Here is a 14,479-nt window from a genome sequence, read left to right as displayed (position 1 = left end):
GAAAAATGCATAAATCCTTGACTTTTCTAAAATGTCATTAAAATGAGTAAATGGATTCCAGAGTATAAACTAGACTCCTAGAAACAGAGAAGAAAACAGAGATAGAAATGGAAGTATTCCCTCAAGTCCCAGAGGAACTAAGTATGCCCCCTGTTGGAAAAAAACCCTAGGTAGGTATTCTGAACGGTGGCATATAAAGACATACCATACCAATTCTGCATGCTTTAATAATAAGACATTTGAAGTCATTAACACTATTTTTCATACACCATTGACATCAGAATATTTTGAGTTGCATAACACTTAAGACTGCAAGAGCTTTAGTCACTGTATCTCTTAGAATGTTTAAAGAAACATTGACAGCGTCTAGAAAAAAGAGAAACGTCAAAGAACCCAAATCCACATTTACCTGTATGTGTAAATCTTATAAAGAAAATATTATTTCTAGAAAAAAAAAAAAAAAAGCCTAGAGAACTTGTCATTTTAAGGTAGAATTCTGACTCTCTGGATAGAGAGGACTACAGTACAGAATTAGAAACTCCTCACTCTTATTTTAGGCTGGTTTCCAAACAAATTTTCTGGGCCCACAGGTTCATTATCATCTCCTGCTTCCTCAAGCCACAGCAGAATTTCCTATATCTGAACTATACTGTTACATAAACGTTTGACCTCCGAACATTAAACATTCCAAAAAAGCTTAACATTAAAATTCCCATTTTATCTTACAAAAGGAAAGCCAGTGGAATCTTTCATTACTCTTGCTGTCTGCATATTACGTTCAGTAGACCATGGAGGGATATTCGACATCAGTTGTGCTATGCTAAGGTTTGAACAAGGCAAGAAAATCCTTCCAGCCTTTGTATGGAAGGCCAACCATGGGAATAAATTCCTTTGCCTCCTAAAATACTTTTGATGTTAATTAAACATTTAAGTAAACAGCCTGGTAGCAAGTAAATGCACCCCATTTTAAGATAATGTTAATAAGAACCAAACACATTGCAAAATCGTGAGTGATAACCAATAGAATTTTTGGTTATTTTTCAATAACAAAAAAAAATCGGTTATTTTGGTTATCTTTTCAACAGAATTATCCCATAGTGTTCAACAGTGTTATCCCGTTCAGTTTTGGGTAGAAAAACAATTACTTCCTGGCAATACCTCAAGTCTGGTAATGCATTATAAAGCTAATTCTCTTCTGCACTGAGTTCTACTCTTTTAATTCTTTTCCAACCTATCTGCCTTGGTCTCTGAAAGAAAACCAAACACTAGCTACGTCCTTATGTCTTCCTCTATTTCAGGAACTCTGAATCACAGCCACAAATGCCCCAACACCAAGTAACAATATCAAATACAATACAGAAATAACACCAAGCAGCACCAGAGTAAATTCTGTGTTTATCCAACAATCTCACTTTCACTGACAAACAGGCATTGGAAAACCATGGATTAAGTGGGAAATACAGAAGCCTCCTCATGAAACGCAGGAATATAACAAAAAACACAGGTAGCACTGTGAGTTGGAGGCCCAGTGTGAATACTTGTTTCTGTCTAGGAGTCAAAACCCAGAGTTTCCAGACAGGTGAGAAGTAAGATGATAAAAATAGAAAGAAAGAGGAAGACTATGGAAATGCAAAGAAAGCACACTGCACATGCTACCTGGCATTTTACTGATTCTGCAAGTTCTTCCGGAGAAAAAGAACATTAGCCGGCAGTGTTAGAAAGTGAGGTGTACAGGTACTAGAAAGATTAAGTGAGAAGGCCTCGAGACCCTCTTAAATAAAACTGTTTTCTTACAAATAAAAAAATAAATAAAAACACTTAATATCAAGGCAATTCTTTTTTTTTTTTTTTAACAAAATTAATAGTTTACCTGTAATGCTTTTAATGCTTCTTTCAGCCCATCAATTTCTTTTTCTTTTGTTTCTACAGCAAGTTGATATTTTCCCTTTCAACAAGAACTGTACTTCAGGATTTGGGCAGAAAGAACGCATTTACAACAAGAATTTATCAACAAGAACATTACCAAAATAAAACACTACTCTGGTGTGACAGAACAAGTCATTGGTGAAAATGTGAAAATTCAGCTAAATAATTTTAAGACGTACATATATAATGCTATGAAAAGTGAAAACACAATAGTATATTTTCAGCACTTGTGACTAGTCAGTAAGTTTAAAATTTTTCTGTTCTGTGAGAAACAACCCTAACAAAAGCAGAATTAGTAAGTTCCTTTAGTTTAGAATGAAGTTAGTAAATAAATAAAGTATGAGGTAAATCTATATTCTTATCCACTGTAGGAAAGTCTTCAAAGAAACAACTGCCTCAGCTTTTCACATCCACAAAGATTGAACTGTGTATCTTCCTTCAGTTTAGTTTAAATTCCTTAGGAAATCACTTCAGGTAAATTAATAAAAGCCTTACTAAAACCTGGTTTCACTGAACCAGTCAGAATTACTATTTTTCACTAGTACATGAAAAAAGCTTATGACAATTTGCCCCCACAATAAAATAAATTTTGTATAGCTTCAATATAGCTGATAAAAACAATTTTTCCCCAACTGATTTTTAGCATAAACAGACGTTAAAGTGACATTTCACAAGTAAATGAGTTTTTATAGGCTATAAACAAAAACCCCAAAGTAACAAATGCTATAAAGAAGTTTCTTTTGCAAAGGCCAGAGCAAGAGAAATTTAATTGTAACATACTTAGTTGATACTTAGAACATGCTTGGCGAGTTCTATGGCATTATCATCTGCTTATGTGCTTCACTGGATAATAAATAACACATAAATGTAACAGAGTACCTTTTCTTCTTCCATGGCAAACATCTTCTCCTGTAACTGGATTGTCAGTGGCATAAAAGAACCCCAAGAAACAACAAATCAGTACAGCACATCAGATTACTTTTATTCATGCAACTTGACAAGACAATATAACTATCTTACCCTGCATAGTGTACTTCCTGAGTTTTTTTTTTTTTTCCTTTAACTATACTAACTATAAAGTCACAAGCAGGAAGCTTGTGAGTCACAAATTATTTTCTCAGGAAAGCAAAATGGAACTGCTTGCTAATTTCTTCTTTGTGCAATATGACCCTGACGCAGCATTGGTGGTAAATTCTTCACCACCACAGCAACACTTTCAGTTCCTGTGACTGTTCTCTACAAGTTTTTTTTCAGCACTCATATTTGTTGATTACATATTATGGAGAAAAAAAAACAGGACCCCGATCTGAAAGACTGAAACAATCCCAAACATTGCATGGAGTAAGTTGTGTGGCACAACTTTTACCATGGTTTATAAATCTAACCTTGCAGAGGACGTGCCATCTTAGGAAGGGGGGGGAGGGAACGAACACCCAAAAAGAGGAGCATTATCTTCTCTAGGAATTTTCTGAAAAATTAAAAGGAAAATCCCAGGAAGAGTAGCTTACTGGGAAGAACTTGTCAAAATACAGGCGTTGTACTGTGTCTTGATAGAAGAAAAAAAGGCACGATTTTTTTTTTGAGGTGTATATTCTAAAATTTTACATGCAACAGAAAAATATGTTAATACCCAACTGATAACTTGCTATTATGTCATCATACTTTAAGATCTCATTGTCAAAGCTAGAAGGACTTATTTTGCTACCTGTTTTTTGAAAGCTGCCATAGCTTCTTTGTTTTGCTGGTGCAGTGTGTCTGTCTGACGCTGAAGAGTTTCCTGCCCATACAAAAAAACAATACTGTCTGTTCAAATGTTATTTTACAGCAAACCATACACAACAGTATTTCAAGAAAAAAAATGATTCCTTGTCAAATATTTTCAGAAAGACACGACTGATTAAAAATACCAAAACCTGAAGACTAAAGAGAGAGACTTGTTAACTGGTAATCACCTTTTTGGTAGTGGCTTCTCTTTAACTGATAACAGGTAATGGCTCCCACTGCTAGAATTCATATTTGTTGTTGCAAAGACTCCTATAAGCAACTCTTACCCACCCTATCCACCTCCAGAATCAGCCCAATACCCACTGACATCTTAATATAGCACCTTCACACATTTCCAGGTAGTTGGAATTTTAATTTTCATCTCCACTAAAAAACAGGATCCTATTTAAAAATAGCAATCTGTTATTCTGGTTTTAGTTACATTTTAGTCATTTAACAAACTACATGGAAGAGCTGAAAGAAGGGCAGAGAAGACTAAGCGTAAGGTGAGAGTGTAAGATTTTTATCATCCTACTGCCTGGCTTTACTCTCATCCATAAAGCTGAGAAAATGAGTTGAAGATGTACTATTATTTTTATTGTTGTTATTATTCCATATCATAATCTCATAGACCAGTGTCACATTCTGCAAGTTGAATATCTCTAACATCTTTAAGCACCATGTTCCTATGGATTGGGAAAACCTCCCCATAACCAAGGTGAAGCAATATGGAAGATAATTTTTAAGTTCTAGGTACTAAAAAACACTAGGTAAAGGTATTCAAAACACACTGTCCTTGAATAGCTATCTCAAAATACAGATGAGTGGTTAGCTAAGAAATATTAGTGTGAAGTAGGAAATGACTAAGTAATGACTGCACAAAAATACATATAAATTGAGACTATTAAAAAGAATGACTGGGAGAAGATAAATAGATAATTTGTTTCACATGAGAACTCTAAATTTCTTCTCTTGCCTTAATGGAGAAATTGAGTTTTTCAAACACAAAGCCCATTGCAAAATTACTTTCTCCAGCAAATTGGTGTTGCTTTCAAGCTCCACAAGTAAGAACTGTTGCCCTTCGACAGAGGCCAAGAATCTGTGGCAGCAAGGTGTTTATCTTCACATACATAGTACTTCATTGTGAGAAAGAGAAAGTTTCAATTTGTATCTAACAAACAATACATGCTACATGAAAAAATATGCAAAAATATAAAAACAAAGTCTTGAGGAATGCTATCCTCACATTGTCACTTAGAACTATGATCAAAGCCAGGTTTTTTAGTGGGTAAAGGGCATGCAAAATACGTCCGAGAGCCAGAAACAGTACTGCAGAGACAGCAAATCAACCACTCTCAGCACAGTATTCCTACTCACCACAGCTATAAAATTTTACATCCACAGTACTGTCAAATTAAGATGCTTCTTTAGATTATAGGATTTGAGTATTATAGAATAAACTATGTAGATACAAGTTAGGTTTCTCAAAACGGTCATTCTTTACATAATTTTGTCATTGATGTAATTGATCAACTGAAAAAAAAACATTACTGAGGTCTTCATAATAAGCCTTCCTTGTACAGTATATTCAGATGATGTATTTTACTCTAAAAAAGAGACCATGAAGTTTCTACAAAAACTCATTGCCTAATAGACCTCACAGCCAAGACTATTAAATAAAATCATTACATGTAACTTCCTCAGAAATTCAGTTTTGGAATAAAATACACTGTGTAAGTGTGGTGCAGGGAGAGAGAACAGTTGTTTTTAAATACAAGTAAAATCAAGTTTGATACTGGAATGTTATACTAAGTATCATGAATATACTCACGGGATTTAAAGGGATATTTTCTCCAGTTAGTCTGGAGAGTATTTTTCCTACTCCAGCAATTTTTTCTTCAAGAGCAGCAATAGTACTGATATACGTTAGACAAATATTTGCTTTTAAATTGTAATACTAAACCAGAAATTTAGCTTAAGCCATGTCTTCATTTTGAACTAGTTTGCTAAGTTTAAGGTAAAATAAAATATATACTGAATCACAGAAGTGTTGACTGAAAGGTATATCCCTGAAAGAAAAAAACAATAGAACCTTTGATAAGCTAGGGGAACCTGTCTACACTGAACTCCTATGGAGGTCAACATGAATCTGCATTCAGAAATCATCAGGTCACAAACTCAATTTCAATGTCATACTCATCAATTTTGTCTTACTGGAATATCCAGAGCTGGGAACTCATATTAGCGTCTTCCTTTGAAGTTCCAGAGCTCTATATATGTGATCAACTGAAGTTCCTCAAGTCTACAACTCATTGTTTATATCAGGTTTGCCATATGGCAACATTAAATGCAAAGTGCAGGAAAAAAAAAGAGTTCACCTAACCGCCTCTAAGTCCCATCTTTTTATTAATGGTACATTAAATTGCTGTTAAGGTCTCAGAATGAATAGAAATCATCTCTTTTGAACCCAGATAATAAAGAACTGTAATGCTAGGTAAAAAAAAGCAAAGAAGGGTTATAAACTGAAAGCACTGTTGCTTTTACAAAAATAAAATGTTTCCTGTTTCTGTGTGCACATATATATCTCTCAGAAAAAAAAGCACATAGTCAGGATTATTAATTTAAGATGGTTAGGATGAACTCCAAGATGAAATAGTCTTCCTTTACTACTATGATGTTAAATATCCCAAGATCAAGGATAGAGCTGAAATTATTGGTTTTTCTGTGATCGTAAAATATACAGAGTGAAGCCTTTTATCTTGTGACCTAGTGACAGGGGTCATAGGTTTGATTGTATTAGAGAAGGGAACGGATTTCCTATGAAAGCATAACCTCAGGAGCCCTAACCTTAAGAAGAATGTTGGACTTACTTTATTGAAAACTTCATTCTGAGTGTTTAAAAGCTGACAAACCACTATGGAGTATGTCTAACACAGAAGTTTCTGTTCAAAGTAATTTTTTTTTTTTTTTTTTTAAACACTGTCACCCCCAAAACATTGCAAGTGAGGATGTTTGTACAACTGCACTGGTACTTGCACTTGCCAAAGCCAAGCATACAGAGGAGCTGCTGCATAGCTTCGCCCACACTGGCATGCCAACAATGCCTCACGCTAAGCTAAGTGTCATACTGCTGCGATCCTCGCAGCCCTTTTGGCTGAAGGTTTCCAGTCCTGCCAAACACTATGATGGTACTGTTTTGTTAATCAGATTTCTAGGGTGCAATCCAAATCAATATAAAAGTACAGAAGTTCATGGCTAGACAACAAATTATTGGCTACCACACTGTACTACTAGAAATTACAATAGCCTTAAAAAGGGAATTGTACCAAATCAGAATACATATTAATATTAAAATTAAATCCCAGCAGTTAAATCATGTAAGAAAATTACCTTCTGCCATTCAAGTTCCTGCTTCTCTACAACAATTTTGTTGATTTGATCTTCATAAATATTTTCTGTTTCCTAGTTAAACAAACAAAAAAGTTCAAATAAGACAGTACCTGCAAATCAAACACCAACATAAGCTGCATATTCATACTCTTCTTTCTAGAAGAGTATGTGCCTACACACCACACCAAAAAAAAAAGAAAGAAAAAGAAACAAAAGCTCTCTGTATGTGATAAAATTGCAGATGAGTTCAGCTGTTTTAGTCAGAAAATCTGCAGAATAAATAACTTAGACTGACACACATAGTAGAAGATGAGGAGCTAGGATTATGGCTCTCTTAATTAGCAGAAATAGTTCCCTCTTCTTGCTTATTCTCTTCTGCATCTCATCAACTAAATCAGACTCAATGGGAATAAACCAGACTTGACTTCACATTTGAAAAAGGTTCCAATGTTCTGATTAACTGAGACAAAATAGTGAAGAGAAATTCAGCAAGCTGCAATGCATGATTCAAGAAGCAACTGTCAGCCAATAATACAAATACAGTTAATGAGTTGGAATTTTTGAGACATCTTAATTATTCAACACAAACCATTTGAATCTTTATTCTTTTTGACATTTCCCAGGACAACTGAAAAGTTTGTTCCCACAATTATTTCTGTTACTATGGAAAAAGTGAAATATTTATCACAACATTCTCTGCCAAGAAGCCTCCTCACCTACTACATGAAAGTAAGAAGTTAAACAGAAGCCATGGATAATCAATACATATTTTTGATAATATAAGCTACCAAAAATCTGAAAATAATATTACTGAAGTCTAAAGTTTCCTTCACAATCCAGAAGAGGCACTGATAATGGGAAGATGTGTTATATCTCCTGTGCTTCCTGAAGCACCAGAAGTCAAGAATCAAATTATTACTGTGATAATAAATGAAACTTATTTGCTGATAACCATATTGCTAAGAAATTAAAGGAACTTTCCTTAAACATTATGGTATTAAAGTCAAATTTCCCTAACAAAATCAAGTTCTTGACTGGAATCACCTTCCCTTTTAAGCCAAATTTTTCATAAGCACTGGCCTTCATTTGCAAATACAATATTTACAGGAAGAACAACAGGTTCCCTTATCAAACAGTCTTGACATATTGCAAGAACAGTATTTAGGCTTTTGATGCATACCATAAGGAATTCACATCTGTTCCATTACTGCATGCAGTCAAAATAATGACTATCCCTTAAAGACCTAGATAGGTACACCAATGGGCTGCTTGCTCTGAGCTTCCAGCGGCTTATTTCCTGCCTCTTCTCTGCCCACTGATGATCAGCTTGAAAAAGTGACCACACTACAGGAACAGTGACTTCTCTTTGATGAACTGCTGCACTAGTAACATTTACTGAGGTTGTGTTGGACACGCTCTAGCAAGGACCGACCTGTGAGGGTGGAAGAGTACTCCCAATACTTGAACTACGCTTTCCGAGTTACTTGATTTTAAAACATTATGTGTACCTTTACACGTTGAGTCCAACTTCCTCACTTCAGTTTAGAACCTGCATTCCAAACTGATGAAAAAATAAGCACTCTTGAAATGATTCACACCTCAACAGCCCAGACTACTGCAAAAGAAGTGGCTGTAATTCTCAGGGAAAACAGTGACAACTCAAAAAAAAGCCATTTGTAAAAATGACTAGTAAAAAATTAAAAGCAGGCCTCAAAAAGATTACTGGGGACACATACACACCCAGAAAGCCCCAAACTAAACACCTCTGAATGAAGTGGTAAGTTTTCTGAAACAGTGAAAGAGCAAACTAAGGTTCCTCTGCCTTCCACAGTGAAGCAGGTAAGCCAGATGTTTTGGCTACAGAGAATAAAGTATGCTGCAACTTTAAGAAATGCAATTCTTTCCTACAGCCAGTACAAATAAGGGTTCCAAGTTTTCATTACAAAGGTATTTACAATGTTTCAACAATTTGTGCAAAACATCACAGATTTTTGCAACCCTTTCTCGCTTAGTATAAGGGTTGATCCATAGTCCCACTGTACTACCCATAAAAATGAAGTGACAAAACATGTCCAAAGGTGATTTAAAATACTTTTTTAACGTTGACATCTTTTATAGGACTTAGGGCCAAAACTGGCTTCCTTGATTAACAGACAGTTTACAGGCACATGTGGGGATAGGAACAAGACACACTTCTATCCACAGAAGACTATTCTGATGCATTTCAAGAGTTATTTGTGGAATCTAAAAATGTCTCTTGAGAATTTTACATATAAAATACCAAACACACATTTAAAATTCAGCTGACAGAACTACAGAGAAGTTCTTTAGCTTTTGCTTCTCTGATACATAGCAGTAGAATATAGATGGAGAAGAGACCTAAAGATTTTATATACCTTATGGTCAAACAAAACAAACTCCCCCGAAAAAATCCCAAAATTAAGATAACTGAAAAGATTATCAAGGCCTCCCAGTTCTGCCTTAACAAATAGTACACTTCAGAGCTGCAATGAATTTGTTTCCTGATACTAATCTATAAGTACTGAAGGAAAACACATCCCTCAAAGTTCCATAGAGTGGCAAAAACAAATGACCTTGACTTACAGCTTACAGAAGTGTAACCTTCAGCAATGTATGTCATTAAGCAACAAATGCTACTAAAATGATACTAGCAAAAGCCTTGTTCAAAATTGTAAGATTATAAAATCCTATCCTTAAACATGCCATGTAAACTATTCTTAAGCTAATTCAGAATGCACTGCTGTAATATTCTTCTATAGCTCCAGAGGACATATTTCTGCCACTCCCCTGTGCAGGCACTAGCACAGGCATTTCAAAGACAAAATAGAGAATTTTGATCCAGTGCACAACTAAACAGGGAGAAGGAGGTGGCTGGTTATCCCATGGATGAGATCTAGCCTTGGGGAACCCAAAAACCGGTACCAGTGCAACAGAAACAACAGGAGATGTTGCTTAGAACAACTGATGGACAGTCAAACTGCCCCCAGAACACTTGAGGTACCTGCACGACTGAGTCCTAATATGCTTTTTCATAACATGCTAGCTAGTTTTACAAGTATTTATTTTGAAAACATGCAAACTAGTCACGTAGATGACTGCATTTCTCCAGCTCCTATGCATCTAACTGTCCTTCCCTTTTTGTAAATTCATCCCACTTAGTGCATGTGTTGCACTAGTTTACACAAGTTTAGAGCATTTACAAAACATACACAGAATTGCAACTACCATCAGGAAAGAAACATAGCTATGAAGGTAAAGTGGTAACAGAGATAAAAAAAAGCTTAAGACATGCACTGTGATTCTGACTTCACTAAAATTTATGGCACATACATCACTAATTTCAATGGTGGCTGGAGATCAACAAGTATTGATCCATATTAAATTTACCATGAAACAAAGGGAAAAGAATGTAGTATTTGAAATGGGAACAACATAGCAGATATTAGCATCACAAACTCTTGACAAAGGAAACTTCAATTTAAACAGACTGGGCTTACCAAAACACAACACTTACCTAAAAGAAAAAGCTTTTGGTTTATATATATATATAAAAATAGAAGTACTTTTAGTACAACACAATAAAAAGATTTTAGCAACAATAGAGCTGAGAGACTACTTGTAATCAAGCATATATACCATTTCCATTTTAAAAACGTGTATTTTCAATCCTAATGAGAACACCAAAAATACTCAAAAATACATTTTTGTGCAGATACTTGGTTTAAAACTTTACAATTGTTCTAAGAAGCAGCATGTTAAAATTTAGGACACTTATAATCAACTCCCACATCCATACCAAGCACTTTACATTTAACTCAATAAATACAATAATACAAGTTTGAAAACTGCATTAAGTTTCATTACAAGTGAACCCTTTACTTTGAATGCTAAAAAGGATAAGAACCAAAGTTCTAAGTGATCAACACTCCTCCAACTTACTCCCAAATTATAAAGGAAAATCTGGAAGCTATCAAAAATGTGTATATGTGTAAATACTGTTGAAAAAAATAAACGTCATAAATACTTAAACTGAGAATGACAATTACATGATAAAAATGTTCTCAAGTGAAATTGCCAACAATTGTAAGTCTTATCCATCATTTTTACTTCTTTCAAAGGACATTTATAGTCTACCCATTTTGAATTGAAAGCTTTTAAAACTTGTATGAAGCACTTCTTTTTTTTAGAAGTTCCAGCAGCTGTTTAATAAGACAAAAACATTTTTGTTATACTTAGGAGAATAATATTGTATATAACTTTGATGAGGTATCAACAAACCACAAAAGCTTAAAAGTGTTCATTTTTTATTAGATGCCTTAGGACTACATGGATTTAAGTGTTTTTATAAAAAAAGCCTACCATAACAATAAAAGAGGAGTAATTTGATGGTTTATTTACTCGTTATAACCTTTAGAAAGTGTCAAGCCTTCTTTAAAGTGTTTGCTTCAGGCTGTAGTTTTACAAGATGGGCTGTGGATTGGTCAAGCCCCCTCGATTCTTGACCCTGAACAGATTTAGGAACAGAGTACAGCTGGCTCATGTCCAAGCAGCCAAACTGCTGCTAGGTACTTTTATTATCTTTTTTGAACTCATAAGCTAACTCCTACAAAATTGCACATCCAATTTCTCATGCAGGTCAATCAAATAGTACTCACAGAAACTACAGTTTCTGACTGTTTCATGCTACAGTTAGAACACCCTTCATGAACTAAACACTCCAGTACAACTTTTAGTAGACCACATGGATATCCATCCTTCTTAAGTTTTGTTCCATAGAGAAATGTTAAAGGAAAAGATGTATAACAGCTTTATTCCAACTTCAGCTCCTGATACAGGATTTTTAGATACTGATAGTTAACCAGAACATTCAGCAATCACATATTCAGAATTTATTTCAAGAAGCATTTCCTTTTCAGAAGCAGAGAAACAAAAATGTATACCAACCACTTCTTTTCCTTTGGAAATCTTTCACTACTCTGTCCTTGATTCCATTACACAGGCTGCAATGGCTCTATATTTATTTAAATCTTATCTATCTAGATAGATTCCTTTAAAAGCTTGAACTGATGCTTATAATGTTCTTCCTTCCAGTTCCTAATCAAAAGCCACATCATTTGCTAACACAAGTTATAAGCTAACACACTGCTATATAGAAGCAGTGCCTGACTTCTACTATTACTCGTCAGCTATTACTGAACTGAATAACAATGTTGTATAGGTCACAGTCATAGGATCATAAATGTCAGTACTGCTTATTCTTTTATATCCACTTTTTAAAATTATTATTTTCTTTAGCATTCAGCTTTCCTTGTTCCTGTCATTTTGCTAAGTACCACCCTAATTTACACTTGGGAAAAAATCCAGTTTTAAGACTGTTAGGATGTTTTTGTTGTTTCCCTGCAGCCTGTGTTAGTAGTGTCCTGCTTGCCAACTTGTAGTAGCAAACAAAAGCCACTAAAAATTTCTGTTCTGTGTTATTTTAGCATTGTTTCTCTCCCTCCCCTTAATTTCCTCTTTCTACTCCACCCTGTAAGAAAAATCAAATTAAACTCTTCACCATTCTTGTCAGCCATTATAATTGTTCCTTGCAGTAAATCTCACCAAAATATTTCATTTCCCTATCACCCTTTTTTATTTCTAGAAAATGTTTCTGCCTTACTTTCTAGAACAGTAATTGCCCTTCTCATTAATAGAAACTTCAAAATACAGTATTAAAACATTAATGATTCTGTATTTGCCCATGCAACAGCCTGAAGATAACTTAAAACCAAGCTCCTTTTATTTTTAAAAACATTAAGATCTTCATTTATGCAGCACTTTCATTCAATCTCATGTTCCTGGTCATTGTAGACCGTTTCCAAGGAGCTGCCTCTATAGATACAGCAGGTGCCTCTGGTGCCCTTTTTCACTTCCCTGATACTCCACACATCTGAAGGTGGTTCAAATCTGGTTGTTTTCAGGTATGGAAAGAGGTCACTGAAACTTATCATTTGCACCAAAAAAAAAAACATTAGTAAAATGTTAAAAATAACCACTAATATTTCTCTTCTGTCTTCAGCTAATCCACACCTACACTGCTTCAGCTGCTACTAAAACTGTCCATAGCCCCTTGGTATTAAAACACATTTCTGTGGAAGTAAGGAATAATTTCTTATGCTTACATGTTTTTAAGGATAGGGATGTGTTTTGTATCTAGGACAGGAAAGAAAATTTAATACACTATATACGCCTTCTTGTCCTTGTAAACATCATCCTTAGACCTCATGTCAATTGCTCTACATGCACTGTACTTCAGAAAGCATTGGAGACTTCCAATTTGACCTACTATGCTGCAACTTTATACTGTCAAAATCTGTTCTATTTATCCATTAAGAAAAGCATCTTATTAGTCAACAAAATTAACTCAGCTGATTGCAGAGCAAGGCTGACAGACTTTGGGGCAAAGTGAACACGACACCCACCACAAAAGAATCACTGGGCTGGTCGAGACATTCAAACTACTGGAGTGAAGTAATCTGAGGAAGGGGGAAGAGATTTTTGTGTAGTTTTTAATTACATACATATTCATATTAAGTCAATCCATACTAAGAACAAAGACTATGAACAGTCAAAGGAATAAAGTATCAAGTATGCTAATTTAGTCAATGCATTCTCCAGAATAAACAGTATCGGCTACCATTAATTGGCACTTTGCCTGTAAAATGTCACTCATGAGCAACTCCTCGAAGTTGTTTTTAGTTTGAGAGCTTGACTACAGCAATATTTTTAACCAGGAAAAGCCCAAAACAGAGAGATACTTTGGAGTAACTCAATGCATTCATTTACCTAAGCATATCCAGAAAAATGAAATTTCTACTTTAAAATAGTATCTTATGGTATCATGTATGGAGTGTATCAAGACTCAGTATTTTAGGATTTAATTGTTTTAGCAGTTCAATTTATCTGTCCAGCTTTGGACAGATTATTTAATCTGCAAGTTTATTTTTTAAATTGGAATTTATATTGCAGTACAACAAACTATTCCAGGCAGTTTACTAAACTCAAAATACATGATAGCTCCCATCCTGAAGAGACTCCTGTCTAAGTGACAAGCAAGACCAACAATGGGAAAAAAACCAGAAGCAAACAGAGGTAAAATATCTCATCTAAGGTCAAGCCACAGGTTAAAGACACAACTGGGAGTAAAATCCACTATACTGGCTTGACTGCCTCCATCAGGATCTCAGTCTGCTGTGAACCTCACAAGCAACTTGCAAAGGAAGTGGGAAAAATTAGTAAGAAACCAGCAAAACTTCAGCTTTTACTTCTTTCTTATGCAGCAGATGACACAGTTTAAGTTTATGTGTTTTGCTCTTGGCCATGGAAAAGTAACGATGGT

The 14,479-nt window shown here is 34.9% G+C and overlaps 1 protein-coding gene across 1 annotated transcript in view; it reads right to left on the bottom strand.

Annotated features, from left to right (window-relative positions):
* Positions 1–14,479, bottom strand: part of CCDC73 (coiled-coil domain containing 73) — a 52,019-nt gene that overhangs the window by 35,501 nt on the left and 2,039 nt on the right. Inside the window, exons 2-5 of the mRNA XM_008937381.1 lie at positions 7,081–7,152; positions 3,632–3,703; positions 2,806–2,841; positions 1,871–1,945 (exon numbers count right to left, since the gene is read on the bottom strand). Coding sequence (XP_008935629.1) covers positions 1,871–1,945; positions 2,806–2,841; positions 3,632–3,703; positions 7,081–7,152 — 255 coding nt within the window. The remainder of the gene's footprint in view (positions 1–1,870; positions 1,946–2,805; positions 2,842–3,631; positions 3,704–7,080; positions 7,153–14,479) is intronic.

Source organism: Merops nubicus, unplaced genomic scaffold (assembly GCF_000691845.1).
Source record: "Merops nubicus isolate BGI_N331 unplaced genomic scaffold, ASM69184v1 scaffold2813, whole genome shotgun sequence".
Lineage (NCBI taxonomy): Eukaryota > Metazoa > Chordata > Aves > Coraciiformes > Meropidae > Merops > Merops nubicus.
This window is presented reverse-complemented; position numbering and strand designations above follow the sequence as displayed.